Genomic DNA, 16,829 nt, shown 5'->3' with positions numbered 1-16,829 from the left:
ATTACTTCTGTAGAGTGGAATTTGTGGCCTCGAGCGCAGTTTTCAAACACATTTTTTGACAGTTTTTTCTCTCCCTCTACACTCTGACGATGATGTCACACACTGTGACACGAACATTCTGTGCAATACACACCCATTATAATCTCAGAATTTCTCCAAAAATGATCATGGTCATTGAACACGGATTGATAAAAAACTATATGACCTATCGAAACGTGGATTAATACACCAATACACAAGACTTGTGTCTACTGTTTAAAGTTAAAATGGAGTCTCTAGGTGAAATTATGCCGGAGAAGTAGACGTTTGAAAATCTCCAATTATTGTTCTTTTTCGCTCATTTTCTTTCGGCTGTCCCATTCATTTCAATGCAAAATTTTGGGCAGTTTTTCGCGACTTACGTCGGAGGTAATAGCACACCGATCCCGATCAAACCGCACGTTTTGATATATAATTTGTCCTGCAACTCTTCAAGTTGTAGGACTAGTAGCGGGACGAAATTGCGTCCGGAAGAGGAAGAAGAAAAAATCCACAGTATAACAGTAGTGCTCGGAGCTTTGCCCTGAGCACTGGTCCCTACAGCTATTGCTGTATGAGACCAGTGCTTGGTGGGATTGCCCCGAGGCCCTAATAATAATAATAATACATTGCATTTATACCACTTTTCTAAACACTTAAAGATGCTTAACAGGGAACTTCTAAGTTTCTGAAAGTTGACACGTTGGAGATATGTGTCACTAATATGGCAGTATAGTTTAATATAGTCACCTTTTTTTTTGCCTTTCTGGTCCTTTATTCCATCATTCCATCTTACTGATGAAAATACAGAAGAAAAGGGAAGGATATTAAAAATAGAGAAGGGGGGAAAAATTGTGCTTGGACGCCACTACAAAAAAGTGAAAGAGGACATTAAACTGAAACTTACATTCAGGCCATGCTTTCTGATGAAACCTGACATTTCCTTTCAAGCCTCTGACCCTTGGTATCCATATCATATCTGATCTGTCTGACGGCAGAGTTAATATCTAACAGCCACTGAATATAATGAGGAAATGAACAGCATCCATCAGATATAACTACAATACCAACTTATTCACACCACAAATGTCATGACAGTGTAACTACCACGCAGTTATAGTGGGAAAATATGAAATCATACTTGCCTTCATTTTCTTCTGAACGCACTGAAGGTGTTAACCACTGATGCACACGGGATACATACAGAGCCAGACATTGTAGAGATCACCAGCCCACACTTTGTGCTGCAGAAGAAAAACAGACCAGGCAAATCTCAACTAACTTGATTAGAATTTAACTCTCAAGCCCCTTTACTAAATTCATCACAAATGGAGGATTATCACTCTGACATGTAAAGTGATTCGACATTTCTGATAGTTGACATGATGTAATGATAAATCAAGGACTTTGTGTGTGTATGTATATGTTTGTCCTTCACATATCTCAAGAATCCAGTCAGGTCTACACTTGGCAGGTGTATCGTGGGGATCCAAGGGGGTGCCGTGTTGTTGAATGTGGTTCAACGTGACCTGATGGTGGTGCAATGACAACAAGCTTTACCTTTTGACCTGTAACTTTTGAACCCTAAATGTCAGAGAAAAATAATATTATTTTACCTGGATTCTGTGTGTTAGGACAAATTTATCCACATAAGCCACCTGGAGCCAAGAGCGATTTTCCACCATGTGGAATTGTGTCCAAATATATATTTTAGGACTTCTCCTCAAATTTGGAGCAATCAGCACAGATTTTGGTCCAGAACATCTCCAGATAAAGCCTGTTTTTATTGTAATTTTTTATGTGCTATACAGTTTTGTTAGAGGTGCCCCTCGTAGTTTGTTATATGCTGTCGGCAGGGCTTATTACAAAAACTGCCATATCTCCTGAACATTTTGAATGATTTCAATCAGATTTGGTGGACATGTATAGATGTGAAGTTTACACAAACACTGTTAGTACAGACATAAATGTTTACAGTTGCAAATACTTGCACTTTTGTTTTTAGAATTATATCCTCATACATGATTTTAAAATGTACTTTAAAAAACTCAAATCTGGTTAAATTTTGGTAATCACGGGGGAAGACGAGTGGAATTAATGATTGAGTTGCAGTTTGTAAAGTTTCACTTTCCAGTCACGGAAAATTCCCTTAAATACAGGAAGTATGATGAGGTATGTATCTGAAGAGTATATAAGACAGCCCTCAGCCTCTACTCCTCACAGTTCTCCTGTCAACAAACTCTTGACTCTAGCTAATCTCTCAGCTCCTTATCTTCTGTCTTCTTCACCATCTCATCTCGACCAAAGAGGAAACCAACAATGTCCAGCATCATCAAAGTGTTTCTGCTCCTGGCTGTCGTGGTCTGCCTTTCCAGTGCTCAACGTAAGTTTTTTTTTCCTTTTTTAGAATTTGCAAAGATAATGTGATGTTTGCTTTAGGCATTGATGTGTTTTTTAAGCTCTGAGCAGAAATATGTGCAGTATAAAAACATTTAAGTAATTTAAATATTTTTTTCCTTGTCTCTCTCTCTAGAACATCAATCAGATCAGTGTCTGTGTCAACGTGTCAGGAATAGAATGGTCTCTAAGTCTGACATTAAGGACATCCAGATCTACCAAGCAACCACCTTCTGTACCAAAGTGGAGATTGTGTAAGAAACACTTAAATATTTTATTAAGATTGTGGGAATTTTGAACTTTAGTGTAATCAAAATTGGAAAATGATGATTTGTCATTTGGATTTTTTTTGTTTTTTGTGATCAGAGCAAAACCTGCCACCCATAAGTAATTTAATCTAAACTCACCTTTCTTGCCCATTCCAACAGTGTCACCAACAACAGCGGCCTTCGCTACTGCCTGAACCCTAATCTGGATGCAGTGAAAAAGCTCATGGCTTCCATGATGTGAGTATATTTACAGACATAAATCCAAGCCTCAAACTGAACGACCAACAACTAATATTATTGTTATGAATGTCTTTATTCGATAGAAATAACAGTCATAAGTGACATGCCTTTTCTCCACACTGTTGTTATGTGTCTAATGTCTTTCCTTCTTGTTTTATTGTCATTAGGAAACCAAAAACCTCTACAACAGCCAGACCAACTGAGGTCACTTCCACCCCAAGCAGCAGCAGCAGCAGCAGCAGCACAGCTCGCAACTGACTCTTTAACTCCTTGCACCAATAAGAAGCTCAGATTACCCCTGACCCCCGCAAACAGGCACCTTCAACGAATGTAGCTGTGAATTGAATGTCACCTTTTACATTTATTGTCTATTTAACTTCTATTTATGCTGAAGTGCACTTACAGTATATCTTCATTCTTTTTTATTTCCTTTTTGTAAATAGATATGTTACATGCTGTAAACCAAGTTCTCTGTATTTAAGTAATTATTGTGTCTTTTTAAAAAAATAAAAAATAAAAAGAATCAAGGGAGTATTTATTACCTTTTTTCTGTTCCAACTCTGATTCTGTTTGTAGTGATAATAATAATGATAATAATAATAATAATAATAATAATAATAATAACAATAATAATAATAATAATAATAATAATAATAATAATAATAATAATAATAATAATAATAAGCTTTATTATTGAGAATTTAAAAAATCTAAAAACCCAAAATATATAAATGTCAAAATTAAAAGTAATAAATAAACAAACAAAAAATTACAAACAGGCTGCCAGGTCTAAAATATGATCTGGAGCCAGTTCATGAAAAGCCATAAAAGTAATCAATAACATTTGAAACTAATCCTAAACCAAACAGGAAGCCCATGTGAAGAACCTAAAACAGATGAGCTGTGAAGCTTTTTCAATCATCAAGGTGTGAGGAGATAAAGGCGTGTAAACTGTTTCTGCAATTCTGAAAGTTCAAATATATTTTATTGTTGCAGTATTTCTGAGGTGATAAAAACATTGTTGGACAAGTCTTCTGGTGTGTTGCTCGAATCATAAATTACCATCAAACAGGACACCATGATTTCTTGCAACGGGCTTGACATGTTAAATAACCAGTAGATGGCAGTATTGGCTTTGCCATATGTTGGGATACAGTGTTCATACAGTCTGTGGTTGGGATTGATTGGTTGTTTGGTTGGTTGATAGGTTGTTGAATGGATGGATGGACCGACGGACGGACGTTATTTTCCCTCATGGGGAAATTCAGTTGCAGTTTAAAGTACAGCAAGTAGTAACAGAAAACATACAGGATATTTTAAAACAAACAGTAATACAAACACATCATCAAAAAAGGGACCCAATAAAAAGATCTCTGTTTTATTGCAATTGAACTCAAGAAAATGTAATGACGTCCAGTTTTCTATCAGACAGGCAGTCCTGTAGACAACTCTGCTTACTGAGGTTGGGAGGCTTAACAGGTACAACTGTGTGTCATCTGCACTCCAATGAAGAGAGAAAACATGTGTACAGATTTCATCACCCAGAGGAAACTTATAAAGGAAAAACAACATTGGTTACTTGAGGCACCACATATTTTGTTGTTTCAAGCAGTCATGTGATCTTCAGAATGCTACTTGTCATTACAAATAAAACTTTACAGTAAAGCAGGGTTTTCAATATAATTCAAGTGTTTTTAACACATTGGTTTAATCTTTGTGGCTAAAATACAGAAGAAAAGAGAAGGATTTCACTTTCTACAAAGTGAAAGAGGATATAAAACTGAAAACTTTAATTGCGGCTATGCTATCAGTAAAAAACAAGCATTTCCTTTCAATCCTGTGATCTTTGGACTGCAATTATATCAGATCTATCTGAAAGTAGATTTTCTAGTCCACAGAATATAACAAGGGTATGAAGTGACAAATAGTGTTTTATTTTATAATGTTTGTAGTTTGGTGAGCCAACACTGTAAAGCATGCCTGTTTTTTCTAATAATAATAATAATAACTAGAAAATTCCCTCTGGGGAAATTCTGAAAGGGCCACGGGGGCTACTGCCGGTGTGTGTACACTATGATGAGATTATTCAGAGATTTTAAACAATTAATACTAGTAATGTTATGATACTATATTATATACAAGGAGCACACCTACAACAAGCATTCCTCTTCAAGTATTTATTTATACAGCAACCTATGCCCTTTAACCTCAAAATGTGTGTGTGTGTGTGTGTGTGTGTGTGTGTGTGTGAAACATTTGTATCTGGAGGAGTGTGCGCGCTTACGCACACATATGTGTGTGTGTGTGTGTGTGTGTGTGTGTTTCCATGTGTGTGTGTGTGTGTGTGTGTGCGTGCGTGTATCTTTAACTGTTATTACATTAAATGACCAGTGTGTGTGTGCGTGCGTGTATCTTTAACTGTTATTACATTAAATGACCAGTGTGTGTATGTGCGTGCGTGTATCTTTAACTGTTATTACATTAAATGACCAGTGTGTGTGTGCGTGCGTGTATCTTTAACTGTTATTACATTAAATGACCATTGTGTGTGTGCGTGCGTGTATCTTTAACTGTTATTACATTAAATGACCAGTGTGTGTGTGCGTGCGTGTATCTTTAACTGTTATTACAATAAATGACCAGGGTGTGCGTGCGTGCGTGTATCTTCAACTGTTATTACATTAAATGACCAGTGTGTGTGTGCGTGCGTGTATCTTTAACTGTTATTACATTAAATGACCAGTGTGTGTGTGCGTGCGTGTATCTTTAACTGTTATTACATTAAATGACCAGTGTGTGTGTGCGTGCGTGTATCTTTAACTGTTATTACATTAAATGACCAGTGTGTGTGTGTGCGTGCGTGTATCTTTAACTGTTATTACATTAAATGACCAGTGTGTGTGTGTGTGTGTGTGCGTGTATCTTTAACTGTTATTACATTTAATGACCAGTGTGTGTGTGTGTGTGTGTGTGTGCGCGTGTATCTTTAACTGTTATTACATTAAATGACCAGTGTGTGTGTGCGTGCGTGTATCTTTAACTGTTATTACATTAAATGACCATTGTGTGTGTGCGTGCGTGTATCTTTAACTGTTATTACATTAAATGACCAGTGTGTGTGTGTGTGTGTGTGTGTGTGTGTGCTTGCGTGTATCTTTAACTGTTATTACATTAAATGACCAGTGTGTGTGCGCGTGCGTGTATCTTTAACTGTTATTACATTAAATGACCAGTGTGTGTGTGTGCTTACGTGTATCTTTAACTATTATTACATTAAATGACCAGTGTGTGTGTCTGCGTGCGTGTATCTGTAAATGTAACTGTAATCACATCAAAGCATCAAAGGCGTTGGGGTCGACCAATCAGAGCAGAGCAATCAACGGAATTAACAGCTGTGGAATCTTCTGGCACAGTGAAAGCAGCCAGAGGTTGGCAGAGTGAAATTTCTGGCCTCGAACAGAAAGCATTTTTGGCAAAACCATAATACCTATCATTGATCCGACTTCACTTTGAGCGTCCTGAGTTCTTCCTGAACGTCTACATATGGGGTTTTTTTTAAGAGAAATGAAAAAATAGCTTTGTTAGAGCGATCTAAAAAAACTGTTCCATCTCCCTTTTTCGGAAATCTCCCTGCGTTTTTAATATGGGAGCCAATAAGGCTGTTAGTGGTGTTGGTGGCGCATCTATGTGTCGTACGCCCAAACTATAACTCTGACAGCTTTACCAGAGGATTGTGAGTGAGAAGACAAATTTTCCTACGTTTCTATGTATAAATTACTTCTATAGAGTGAAATTTGTGGCCTGGAGCACAGTTTTCAAATACATTTTTTGACAGTTTTTTCTCTCCCTCTACACTGGCGATGATGTCACACACTGTGACACGAACATTCCGTGCAATACACACCCATTATAATCTCAGAATTTCTCCAAAAATGATCATGGTCATTGAACACGGATTGATAAAAAACTATATGACCTATCGAAACGTGGGTTAATACACCGATACACAAGACTTGTGTCTACTGTTTAAAGTTTAAATGGAGTCTCTAGGTGAAATTATGCCGGAGAAGTAGACGTTTGAAAAATCTCCAATTATTGTTCTTTTTCGCTCATTTTCTTTCGGCCGTCCCATTCATTTCAATGCAAAATTTTGGGCAGTTTTTCGCTACTTACGTCGGAGGTAATAGCACACCGATCCCGATCAAACCGCACGTTTTGATATTTAATTTGTCCTGCAACTCTTCAAGTTGTAGGACTAGTAGCGGGACGAAATTGCGTCCGGAAGAGGAAGAAGAAAAAATCCACAGTATAACAGTAGTGCTCGGAGCTTTGCCCCGAGCACTGGTCCCTACAGCTATTGCTGTATGAGACCAGTGCTTGGTGCGATTGCCCCGAGGCCCTAATAATAATAATAATACATTGCATTTATACCACTTTTCTAAACACTTAAAGATGCTTAACAGGGAACTTCTAAGTTTCTGAAAGTTGACACGTTGGAGATATGTGTCAGTAATATGGCAGTATAGTATAATATAGTCACCTTTTTTTTTGCCCTTCTGGTCCTTTATTCCATCATTCCATCTTCCTGATGAAAATACAGAAGAAAAGGGAAGGATATTAAAAATAGAGAAGGGGGGAAAAATTGTGCTTGGACGCCACTACAAAAAAGTGAAAGAGGACATTAAACTGAAACTTACATTCAGGCCATGCTTTCTGATGAAACCTGACATTTCCTTTCAAGCCTGTGACCCTTGGTATCCATATCATATCTGATATGTCTGACGGCAGAGTTAATATCTAACAGCCACTGAATATAATGAGGAAATGAACAGCATCCATCAGATATAACTATAATACCAACTTATTCACACCACAAATGTCATGACAGTGTAACTACCACGCAGTTATAGTGGGAAAATATGAAATCATACTTGCCTTCATTTTCTTCTGAACGCACTGAAGGTGTTAACCACTGATGCACACGGGATACATACAGAGCCAGACATTGTAGAGATCACCAGCCCACACTTTGTGCTGCAGAAGAAAAACAGACCAGGCAAATCTCAACTAACTTGATTAGAATTTAATTCTCAAGCCCCTTTACTAAATTCATCACAAATGGAGGATTAACACTCTGTAAAGTGACTCGACATTTCTGATAGTTGACATGATGTAATGATAAATCAAGGACTTTGTGTGTGTATGTATATGTTTGTCCTTCACATATCTCAAGAATCCAGTCAGGTCTACACTTGGCAGGTGTAGTGCTGGGGATCCAAGGGGGTGCCGTGTTGTTGAATGTGGTCCAACGTGACCTGATGGTGGTGCAATGACAACGAGCTTTACCTTTTGGCCTGTAACTTTTGAACCCTAAATGTCAGAGAAAAATAATATTATTTTACCTGGATTCTGTGTGTTAGGACAAATTTATCCATATTAGCCACCTGGAGCAAAGAGCGATTTTCCACCATGTGGAATTGTGTCCAAATATATATTTTTGAGACTTCTCCTCAAATTTGGAGCAATCGGCACAGAATTTGGTCCAGAACATCTCCAGATAAAGCCTGTTTTTATTTTTATTTTTTATGTGCCATACAGTTTTGTTAGAGGTGCCCCTCATAGTTTGTTATATGCTGTCGGCAGGGCTTATTACAAAAACTGCCATATCGACTGAACCTTTTGAACGATTTCAATCAGATTTGGTGGACATGTATAGATGTGAAATTTACACAAACACTGTTAGTACAGACATAAATGTTTACAGTTGCAAATACTTACACTTTTGTTTTTAGAATTATATCCTCATATATGATTTTAAAATGTACTTTAAAAATCACAAATCTGGTTAAATTATGGTAACCACGGGGGAAGACGAGTGGAATGAGTAAGTGGTATTTTGTGGGACTGGAAGTTTCACTTTCCAGTCACGGAAAATTCCCTTAAATACAGGAAGTATGATGAGGTATGTATCTGAAGAGTATATAAGACAGCCCTCAGCCTCTACTCCTCACAGTTCTCCTGTCAACAAACTCTTGACTCTAGCTAATCTCTCAGCTCCTTATCTTCTGTCTTCTTCACCATCTCATCTCGACCAAAGAGGAAACCAACAATGTCCAGCATCATCAAAGTGTTTCTGCTCCTGGCTGTCGTGGTCTGCCTCTCCAGTGCCCAACGTAAGTTTTTTTTTCCTTTTTTAGAATTTGCAAAGATAATGTGATGTTTGTTTTAGGCATTGATGTGTTTTTTTAAAGCTTTGATCAGAAATCTGTGCAGTAAAAAAACATTTAAGTAATTTGAATATGTTTTTCCTTGTCTCTCTCTCTAGAACATCAATCAGAGCAGTGTCTGTGTCAACGTGTCAGGAATAGAATGGTCTCTAAGTCTGACATGAAGGACATCCAGATCTACCAAGCAACCACCTTCTGTACCAAAGTGGAGATTGTGTAAGAAACACTTAAACCTTTAATTAAGATTGTGGGAATTTTGAACTTTAGTGTAATCATAATTGGAAAATGATGATTTGTCATTTGGATTTTTTTGTTTTTTGTGATCAGAGCAAAACCTGCCACCCATAAGTAATTTAATCTAAACTCACCTTTCTTGTCCATTCCAACAGTGTCACCAACAACAGCGGCCTTCGCTACTGCCTGAACCCCAATCTGGATGCAGTGAAAAAGCTCATGGCTTCCATCATGTGAGTATATTTACAGACATAAATCCAAGCCTCAAACTGAACGACCAACAACTAATATTATTTTTATGAATGTCTTTATTTGATAGAAATAACAGTCATAAGTGACATGCCTTTTCTCCACACTGTTGTTATGTGTCTAATGTCTTTCCTTCTCGTTTTATTGTCATTAGGAAACCAAAAACCTCTACAACAGCCAGACCAACTGAGGTCACTTCCACCCCAAGCAGCAGCAGCAGCAGCAGCAGCACAGCTCGCAACTGACTCTTTAACTCCTTGCACCAATAAGAAGCTCAGATGACCCCTGACCCCCGCAAACAGGCACCTCCAACGAATGTAGCTGTGAAATGAATGTCACCTTTTTACATTTATTGTCTATTTAACTTCTATTTATGCTGAAGTGCACTTACAGTATATCTTCATTCTTTTTTATTTCCTTTTTGTAAATAGATATGTTACGTGTTGTAAACCAAGTTTTCTGTGTTTGAGTTATTATTGTGTCTTTTTAAAAAAAATAAAAAATAAAAAGAATCAAGGGAGCATTTAGTACTTGTTTTCTGTTACAACTCTGATACTGTTTGTTGTAATAATAATAATAATAATAATAATAGTAATAGATATAATAATAATAATAATAATAAGTTTTATTAATGAGAATTTAAAAAATCTAAAAACCTAAAATATATAAATGGCAAAATTAAAAGTAATAAACAAGCAAAGAGGCTGCCAGGTCTAAAATATAATCTGGAGCCAGTTCATGAAAAGCCATAAAAGTAATCAATAACATTTGAAACTAATCCTAAAACAAACAGGAAGCCCATGTCAAGAACCTAAAACAGATGAGCTGTGATCATCCCTCCTGGCTAAAAGCCTGGCAACTGACTTCTCTACAATCTGTAGTTGTTTCAGTTTTTCTTTGGAATAAAACGAGAAGAGGCTTTTTCAATCATCAAGGTGTGAGGAGATAAAGGCATGTAAACTGTTTTTGCAACTCTGAAAGTTCAAATATATCTTATTGTTGCAGTATTTCTGAGGTGATAAAAACATTGTTGGACAAGTCTTCTGGTGTGTTGCTCGAATCATAAATTACCATCAAACAGGACACCATGATTTCTTGCAACGGGCTTGACATGTTAAATAACCAGTAGATGGCAGTGTTGGCTTTGCCATATGTTGGGATACAGTGTTCATACAGTCTGTGGTTGGGATTGATTGGTTGTTTGGTTGGTTGATTGATTGGTTGTTGAATGGATGGATGGACCGACGGACGGACGTTATTTTCCCTCATGGGGAAATTCAGTTGCAGTTTAAAGTACAGCAAGTAGTAACAGAAAACATACAGGATATTTTAAAACAAACAGTAATACAAACACATCATCAAAAAAGGGACCCAATAAAAAAGATCTCTGTTTTATTGCAATTGGACTCAAGAAAATGTAATGACATCCAGTTTTCTATCAGACAGGCAGTCCTGTAGACAACTCTGCTTACTGAGGTTGGGAGGCTTAACAGGTACAACTGTGTGTCATCTGCACTCCAATGAAGAGAGAAAACATGTGTACAGATTTCATCACCCAGAGGAAACTTATAAAAGAAAAACAAAATTGGTTACTTGAGGCACCACATATTTTGTTGTTTCAAGCAGTCATGTGATCTTCAGAATGCTACTTGTCATTACAAATGGTATAAAACTTTACAGTAAAGCAGGGTTTTCAATATAATTCAAGTGTTTTTAACACTTGAGTTTAATATGTGTGGCTAAATACAGAAGAAAAGAGAAGGATATCACTTTCTACAAAAAGTGAAAGAGGATATAAAACTGAAAACTTTAATTGCGGCTATGCTATCAGTAAAAAACATGCATTTCCTTTCAATCCTGTGATCTTTAGACTGCAATTATATCAGATCTATCTGAAAGTAGATTTTCTAGTCCACAGAATATAACAAGGGTATGAAGTGACAAAAAAGTGTTTTATTTAATAATGTTTGTAGTTTGGTGAACCAACACTGTAAAGCATGCCTGTTTTTCTAACAATAATAATAATAATAATAATAATAATAATAATAATAATAATAATAATAATACATTGCATTTGTACCACTTTTCTAAACACTTAAAGGCGCTTAACAGGGAATTTCTAAGTTTCTGAAAGTTGACACGTTGGAGATATGTGTCAGTAATATGGCAGTATAGTATAATATAGTCACCTTTTTTTTGCCTTTCTGGTCCTTTATTCCATCATTCCATCTTACTGATGAAAATACAGAAGAAAAGGGAAGGATATTAAAAATAGAGAAGGGGGGAAAAATTGTGCTTGGACGCCACTACACAAAAGTGAAAGAGGACATAAAACTGAAACTTACATTCAGGCCATGCTTTCTGATGAAACCTGACATTTCCTTTCAAGCCTGTGACCCTTGGTATCCATATCTGATCTGATCTGTCTGACAGCAGAGTTAATATCTAACAGCCACTGAATATAATGAGGAAATGAACAGCATCCATCAGATATAACTATAATACCAACTTATTCACACCACAAATGTCATGACAGTGTAACTACCACGCAGTTATAGTGGGAAAATATGAAATCATACTTGCCTTCATTTTCGTCTGAACACACTGAAGGTGTTAACCACTGATGCACACGGGATACATACAGAGCCAGACATTGTAGAGATCACCAGCCCACACTTTGTGCTGCAGAAGAAAAACAGACCAGGCAAATCTCAACTAACTTGATTAGAATTTAACTCTCAAGCCCCTTTACTAAATTCATCACAAATGGAGGATTATCACTCTGACATGTAAAGTGATTCGACATTTCTGACATTTGACATGATGTACAGTAAATCAAGGACTTTGTGTGTGTATGTATATGTTTGTCCTTCACATATCTCAAGAATCCAGTCAGGTCTACACTTGGCAGGTGTATCGTGGGGATCCAAGGGGGTGCCGTGTTGTTGAATGTGGTCCAACGTGACCTGATGGTGGTGCAATGACAACAAGCTTTACCTTTTGGCCTGTAACTTTTGAACCCTAAATGTAAGAGAAAAATAATATTATTTTACCTGGATTCTGTGTGTTAGGACAAATTTATCCATATTAGCCACCTGGAGCAAAGAGCGATTTTCCACCTTGTGGAATTGTGTCCAAATATATATTTTTGAGACTTCTCCTCAAATTTGGAGCAATGAGCACATCATTTGGTCCAGAACATCTCTAGATAAAGCCTATTTTTATTTTTTATGTGCTATACAGTTTTGTTAAAGGTGCCCCTTGTAGTTTGTTATATGCTGTCGGCAGGGCTTATTACAAAAACTGCAATATCTCCTGAACCTTTTGAACGATTTCAATCAGATTTGGTGGACATGTATAGATGTGAAGTTTACACAAACACTGTAAGGACAATGCATAAATGTTAACAGTTGCAAATAGTTACACTTTTGTTTTTAGAATTATATCCTCATACATGATTTTAAAATGTACTTTAAAAATCACAAATCTGGTTAAATTAAATTATGGAAACCACGGGGGAAGACGAGTGGAATTAATGATTGAGTTGCATTTTGTAAAGTTTCACTTTCCAGTCATGGAAAATTCCCTTAAATACAGGAAGTATGATGAGGTATGTGTCTGAAGAGTATATAAGACAGCCCTCAGCCTCTACTCCTCACAGTTCTCCTGTCAACAAACTCTTGACTCTAGCTAATCTCTCAGCTCCTTATCTTCTGTCTTCTTCACCATCTCATCTCGACCAAAGAGGAAACCAACAATGTCCAGCATCATCAAAGTGTTTCTGCTCCTGGCTGTCGTGGTCTGCCTCTCCAGTGCCCAGCGTAAGTTTTTTTTCCTTTTTTAGAATTTGCAAAGATAAATAAAATTGATGTGGTTTTTTTAAGCTCTGAGCAGAAATCTGTGCAGTAAAAAAACATTTAATTTATTAATTTAAATATTTTTTCTTGTCTCTCTCTCTCCAGAAGATCAATCAGATCAGTGTCTGTGTCAACGTGTCAGGAATAAAATCATCTCAAAGTCTGACATGAAGGACATCCAGATCTACCAAGCAACCACCTTCTGTACCAAAGTGGAGATTGTGTAAGAAATATTTAAATCTTTAATTAAGATTGTGGGAATTTTGAGCTTTAGTGTAATCATAATTGGAAAATGATGATTTGTTATTTGGATTTTTTGTTTTTTGTGATCAGATCAAAACCTCTCACCCATGAGTAATTTAATCTAAACTCACCTTTCTTGTCCATTCCAACAGTGTCACCAACAACAACGGCTTTCGCTACTGCCTGAACCCTAATCTGGAGACAGTGAAAAAGATCATGGCTTCCATCATGTGAGTATATTTACAGACATAAATCCAAGCCTCAAACTGAACGACCAACAACTAATATTATTCTTATGAATGTCTTTATTTGATAGAAATAACAGTCATAAGTGACATGCCTTTTCTCCACACTGTTGTTATGTGTCTAATGTATTTCCTTCTTGTTTTATTGTCATTGGGAAACCAAAAACCTCTACAACAGCCAGACCAACTGAGGTCACTTCCACCCCAAGCAGCAGCAGCAGCAGCAGCAGCAGCACAGCTCGCAACTGACTCTTTAACTCCCTGCACCAATAAGAAGCTCAGATGACCCCTGACCCCCGCAAACAGGCACCTTCAACGAATGTAGCTGTGAAATGAATGTCACCTTTTACATTTATTGTCTATTTAACTTCTATTTATGCTGAAGTGCACTGACAGTATATCTTCATTCTTTTTTATTTCCTTTTACCTGTTTTTGTAAATAGATATGTTACATGCTGTAAACCAAGTTTTCTGTATTTGAGTAAGTTTTGTGTCTTTTTGAAAAAAAAAATAAAAAAGAATCAAGGGAGCATTTAGTACTTGTTTTTTTCCCCAACTCTGATACTGTTTGTCATAATAATAATAATAAGCTTTATTTATAAGAATACAATGACATTTAAAAACCTAAAATACATAAATGGCAAAATAAACTAACAAACGAAAAATTACAAATCGGCTGCCAGGTCTAGAATATAATCTGGAGCCAGTTCGTGAAAAGCCATGAAAGGAATCAATAACATGTGAAACTAATCCTAAAACAAACAGGAAGTCCATGTGAAGACGCTAAAAGCCTGGCAGCTGACTTCTCTAATCTGTTATTTCAATATATATTTTTTTATTAAGACAAGAGAAGAGGCTTTCTCAATCATCAAGGTGTGAGGAGATAAAAGCATGTAAAAATTCCTGCCACTCTAAAAGTTCTTATTGTTGCAGTATTTCTGCGGTGATGAAACATTATTCAGGTATTTTGCTCAAATCATAAATTACTATCAAACAGGACACCATGATTTCTTGCAACGGGCTTGACATGTTAAATAACCAGTAGATGGCAGTATTGGCTTTGTCATATGTTGGGATACAGTGTTCATACAGGCTTACTGAGGTCGGAGGCTTAACAGGTACAACTATGTGTCATCTGCACTCCAATGAAAAGTGAAACTATGTCTATGGATTACATCACCCCAAGGAAATTTATGAAGGACAAACGAAATTGGTCCCTTGAGGCACCACATACACCTCATACAGGAACATAGATAGAATTCACAGACAATAATATAGAATAAAAATAAAGCAAATAAGAAAACCCTAAACAATATATTTACCCTTTTTTCATAATAATGATAATTTAGTGCAAACCTGCAGTAGTGATTATGAGTTGAGACATTGTCACATGTCATGTGGTGGGCTGTTCATAATGGGGAGCAGTTTAAAACAGTTCTGACCAGAGGTGTCATATTGGACTATTGCAGTGAGCAGGAATGAGTTCTTGCACCTATTTGTGTCTGATATAAGCCGTGATACCTACCACTGTTAGAAGGCAACTAGAGGTCCTGATTTTACCTACTTTTTTCTACAACCAAATTTATTGTGTTGGAAATGATTTAATTTGTGTCATGAGCTTTCTTCTGTGACTGTAGTTTTGGAGAAGTCAGACTTGCTGATCACCTGACCACTTTTGTTTAGTCTGTGCAATGTGTAGAAATAAATGAAAGTCCCTTTCACTGCTGTTCTTTTTTTCACGGAAGACCCCGTGTCTTAAATTAGCACAGCTGCGCTTCTACAGACTTCTAAAGAATTCAACAAGCTCTGTCTCTATTTCCTGGAATCAGAAATGCAGCAATGTGACACATCAAGCAAAAATAAATTCAAGTTTTGACTTGAAGACGGGGTATGCGGGTTAACACCTCAAGGAACGGAGCGTCCCTGCCTTGCATAGCTTGTCAGCGACCAAACCGTCAACCCCATCAGGTTGAACTTGATGAAGATGAAGACCTGTCAAAGGGTGGATGAGCTCATCAAGAGTCAAGGCCCATCCACATCTGGAGGGGAGATGGCCACCACCAGATTATCTTGTCTATTGAAACACTTATGATGATAACACTGCATCCTCCATTGCATCGCAGGATGGAATCAAAATATTGCAAGTTGGAAAATATGACATTGTATAATGCAACAAGAACTGCAGGAGATCGATCAAAAGGCAAAGAACTGGTGAAAAGCATCATAGTGCACCTACGGCCACTTGGCTACAGATTATGATGATGATGATGATGATTTAAGATAATAGAAATTAACTCAGGGTTAACGCTTGAAAACTATATCTCCATCTATGATGAGTTTTAAGATCATTTGAAGGATTATATGATCCTATTTGCTCACAAAACCCCTTTGGCTTGTCTTTACCGTAAATATGCAGTTTCACAAGGGTTAAAGGCTAAATTCAGCCAGGTTAAAAATAACACTTTCACACTTACCTCAAGGGGTTTCCAGCCACTAGATAGTCTGAGTTTTAATTTCCATGGTTTCGAAATGACCTTCCTTGCTTAACACCACAAAGTAGATAAATATCTCAAAATCTGGATGAGTAAAGCAAAAACTTTATACATGGCAAGTAACCAACAGGGATACTCAACTGAAGGCATGGGGGGCAGATAACAAGGGGTCAGACCAACTATTGATTTTCTAATGTTTCTAATTTAGTTCTGCAATTACCAAAAAAAAGAGAGAGATTCACACTGGGTTATTTATTTATTCATTTGACTGTAAATATTGTGCTAGAGTACATTTAAAAAAACATCAAAACAAAGGTTGTTTATAGATAGATAGATAGATAGATAGATAGATAGATAG

The 16,829-nt window shown here is 36.9% G+C and overlaps 3 protein-coding genes across 5 annotated transcripts; all 3 read left to right on the top strand.

The window, feature by feature from the left end:
- Nucleotides 1-2,176: 2,176 nt before the first annotated feature.
- Nucleotides 2,177-3,421, top strand: LOC131982104 (C-X-C motif chemokine 9-like). The gene is made up of 4 exons (XM_059346673.1): nt 2,177-2,401; nt 2,552-2,669; nt 2,844-2,921; nt 3,092-3,421. Exons 1-4 carry the CDS (start codon nt 2,338-2,340, stop codon nt 3,180-3,182), a joined length of 351 nt encoding a protein of 116 aa, XP_059202656.1. The 5' UTR covers nt 2,177-2,337; the 3' UTR covers nt 3,183-3,421.
- Nucleotides 3,422-8,890: 5,469 nt separating this feature from the next.
- On the top strand, nt 8,891-10,123 carry LOC131981589 (C-X-C motif chemokine 9-like). Its single transcript, XM_059345963.1, has 4 exons — nt 8,891-9,097; nt 9,250-9,367; nt 9,541-9,618; nt 9,789-10,123. The coding sequence occupies exons 1-4, from the start codon at nt 9,034-9,036 to the stop codon at nt 9,877-9,879; spliced, it is 351 nt and encodes a 116-aa protein (XP_059201946.1). The 5' UTR covers nt 8,891-9,033; the 3' UTR covers nt 9,880-10,123.
- Nucleotides 10,124-13,157: 3,034 nt separating this feature from the next.
- LOC131981590 (C-X-C motif chemokine 9-like) lies at nt 13,158-14,486 on the top strand. 3 transcript variants are annotated; one of them, XM_059345965.1, is made up of 4 exons: nt 13,158-13,455; nt 13,597-13,714; nt 13,887-13,964; nt 14,192-14,486. In XM_059345965.1, the coding sequence occupies exons 1-4, from the start codon at nt 13,392-13,394 to the stop codon at nt 14,226-14,228; spliced, it is 297 nt and encodes a 98-aa protein (XP_059201948.1). In that variant the 5' UTR covers nt 13,158-13,391; the 3' UTR covers nt 14,229-14,486. The 3 variants fall into 3 exon arrangements, with proteins under 3 accessions (XP_059201948.1, XP_059201947.1, XP_059201949.1); XM_059345964.1 differs by having other exon boundaries at nt 14,189-14,486; XM_059345966.1 differs by having other exon boundaries at nt 14,158-14,486.
- The last annotated feature ends 2,343 nt before the right edge of the window (nt 14,487-16,829 follow it).

The sequence above is a fragment of the Centropristis striata genome, chromosome 12 (genome assembly GCF_030273125.1).
Source record: "Centropristis striata isolate RG_2023a ecotype Rhode Island chromosome 12, C.striata_1.0, whole genome shotgun sequence".
NCBI classification, from domain to species: Eukaryota; Metazoa; Chordata; class Actinopteri; order Perciformes; family Serranidae; genus Centropristis; species Centropristis striata.
Note: the sequence above shows the minus strand (reverse complement) of the source record. Positions and strands in the feature narration are given on the sequence as shown.

Coding starts and splice junctions, on each gene's coding strand:
- LOC131982104 (XM_059346673.1), top strand. CDS start 2,338: ATGTCCAGCATCATCAAAGTGTTTCTGCTCCTGGCTGTCGTGGTCTGC. Junction 2,670..2,843: donor TGTACCAAAGTGGAGATTGT/GTAAGAAACACT, acceptor CCATTCCAACAG/TGTCACCAACAACAGCGGCC. Junction 2,922..3,091: donor AAGCTCATGGCTTCCATGAT/GTGAGTATATTT, acceptor TATTGTCATTAG/GAAACCAAAAACCTCTACAA.
- LOC131981589 (XM_059345963.1), top strand. CDS start 9,034: ATGTCCAGCATCATCAAAGTGTTTCTGCTCCTGGCTGTCGTGGTCTGC. Junction 9,098..9,249: donor CTGCCTCTCCAGTGCCCAAC/GTAAGTTTTTTT, acceptor CTCTCTCTCTAG/AACATCAATCAGAGCAGTGT. Junction 9,619..9,788: donor AAGCTCATGGCTTCCATCAT/GTGAGTATATTT, acceptor TATTGTCATTAG/GAAACCAAAAACCTCTACAA.
- LOC131981590 (XM_059345964.1), top strand. CDS start 13,392: ATGTCCAGCATCATCAAAGTGTTTCTGCTCCTGGCTGTCGTGGTCTGC. Junction 13,715..13,886: donor TGTACCAAAGTGGAGATTGT/GTAAGAAATATT, acceptor CCATTCCAACAG/TGTCACCAACAACAACGGCT. Junction 13,965..14,188: donor AAGATCATGGCTTCCATCAT/GTGAGTATATTT, acceptor TTCCACCCCAAG/CAGCAGCAGCAGCAGCAGCA.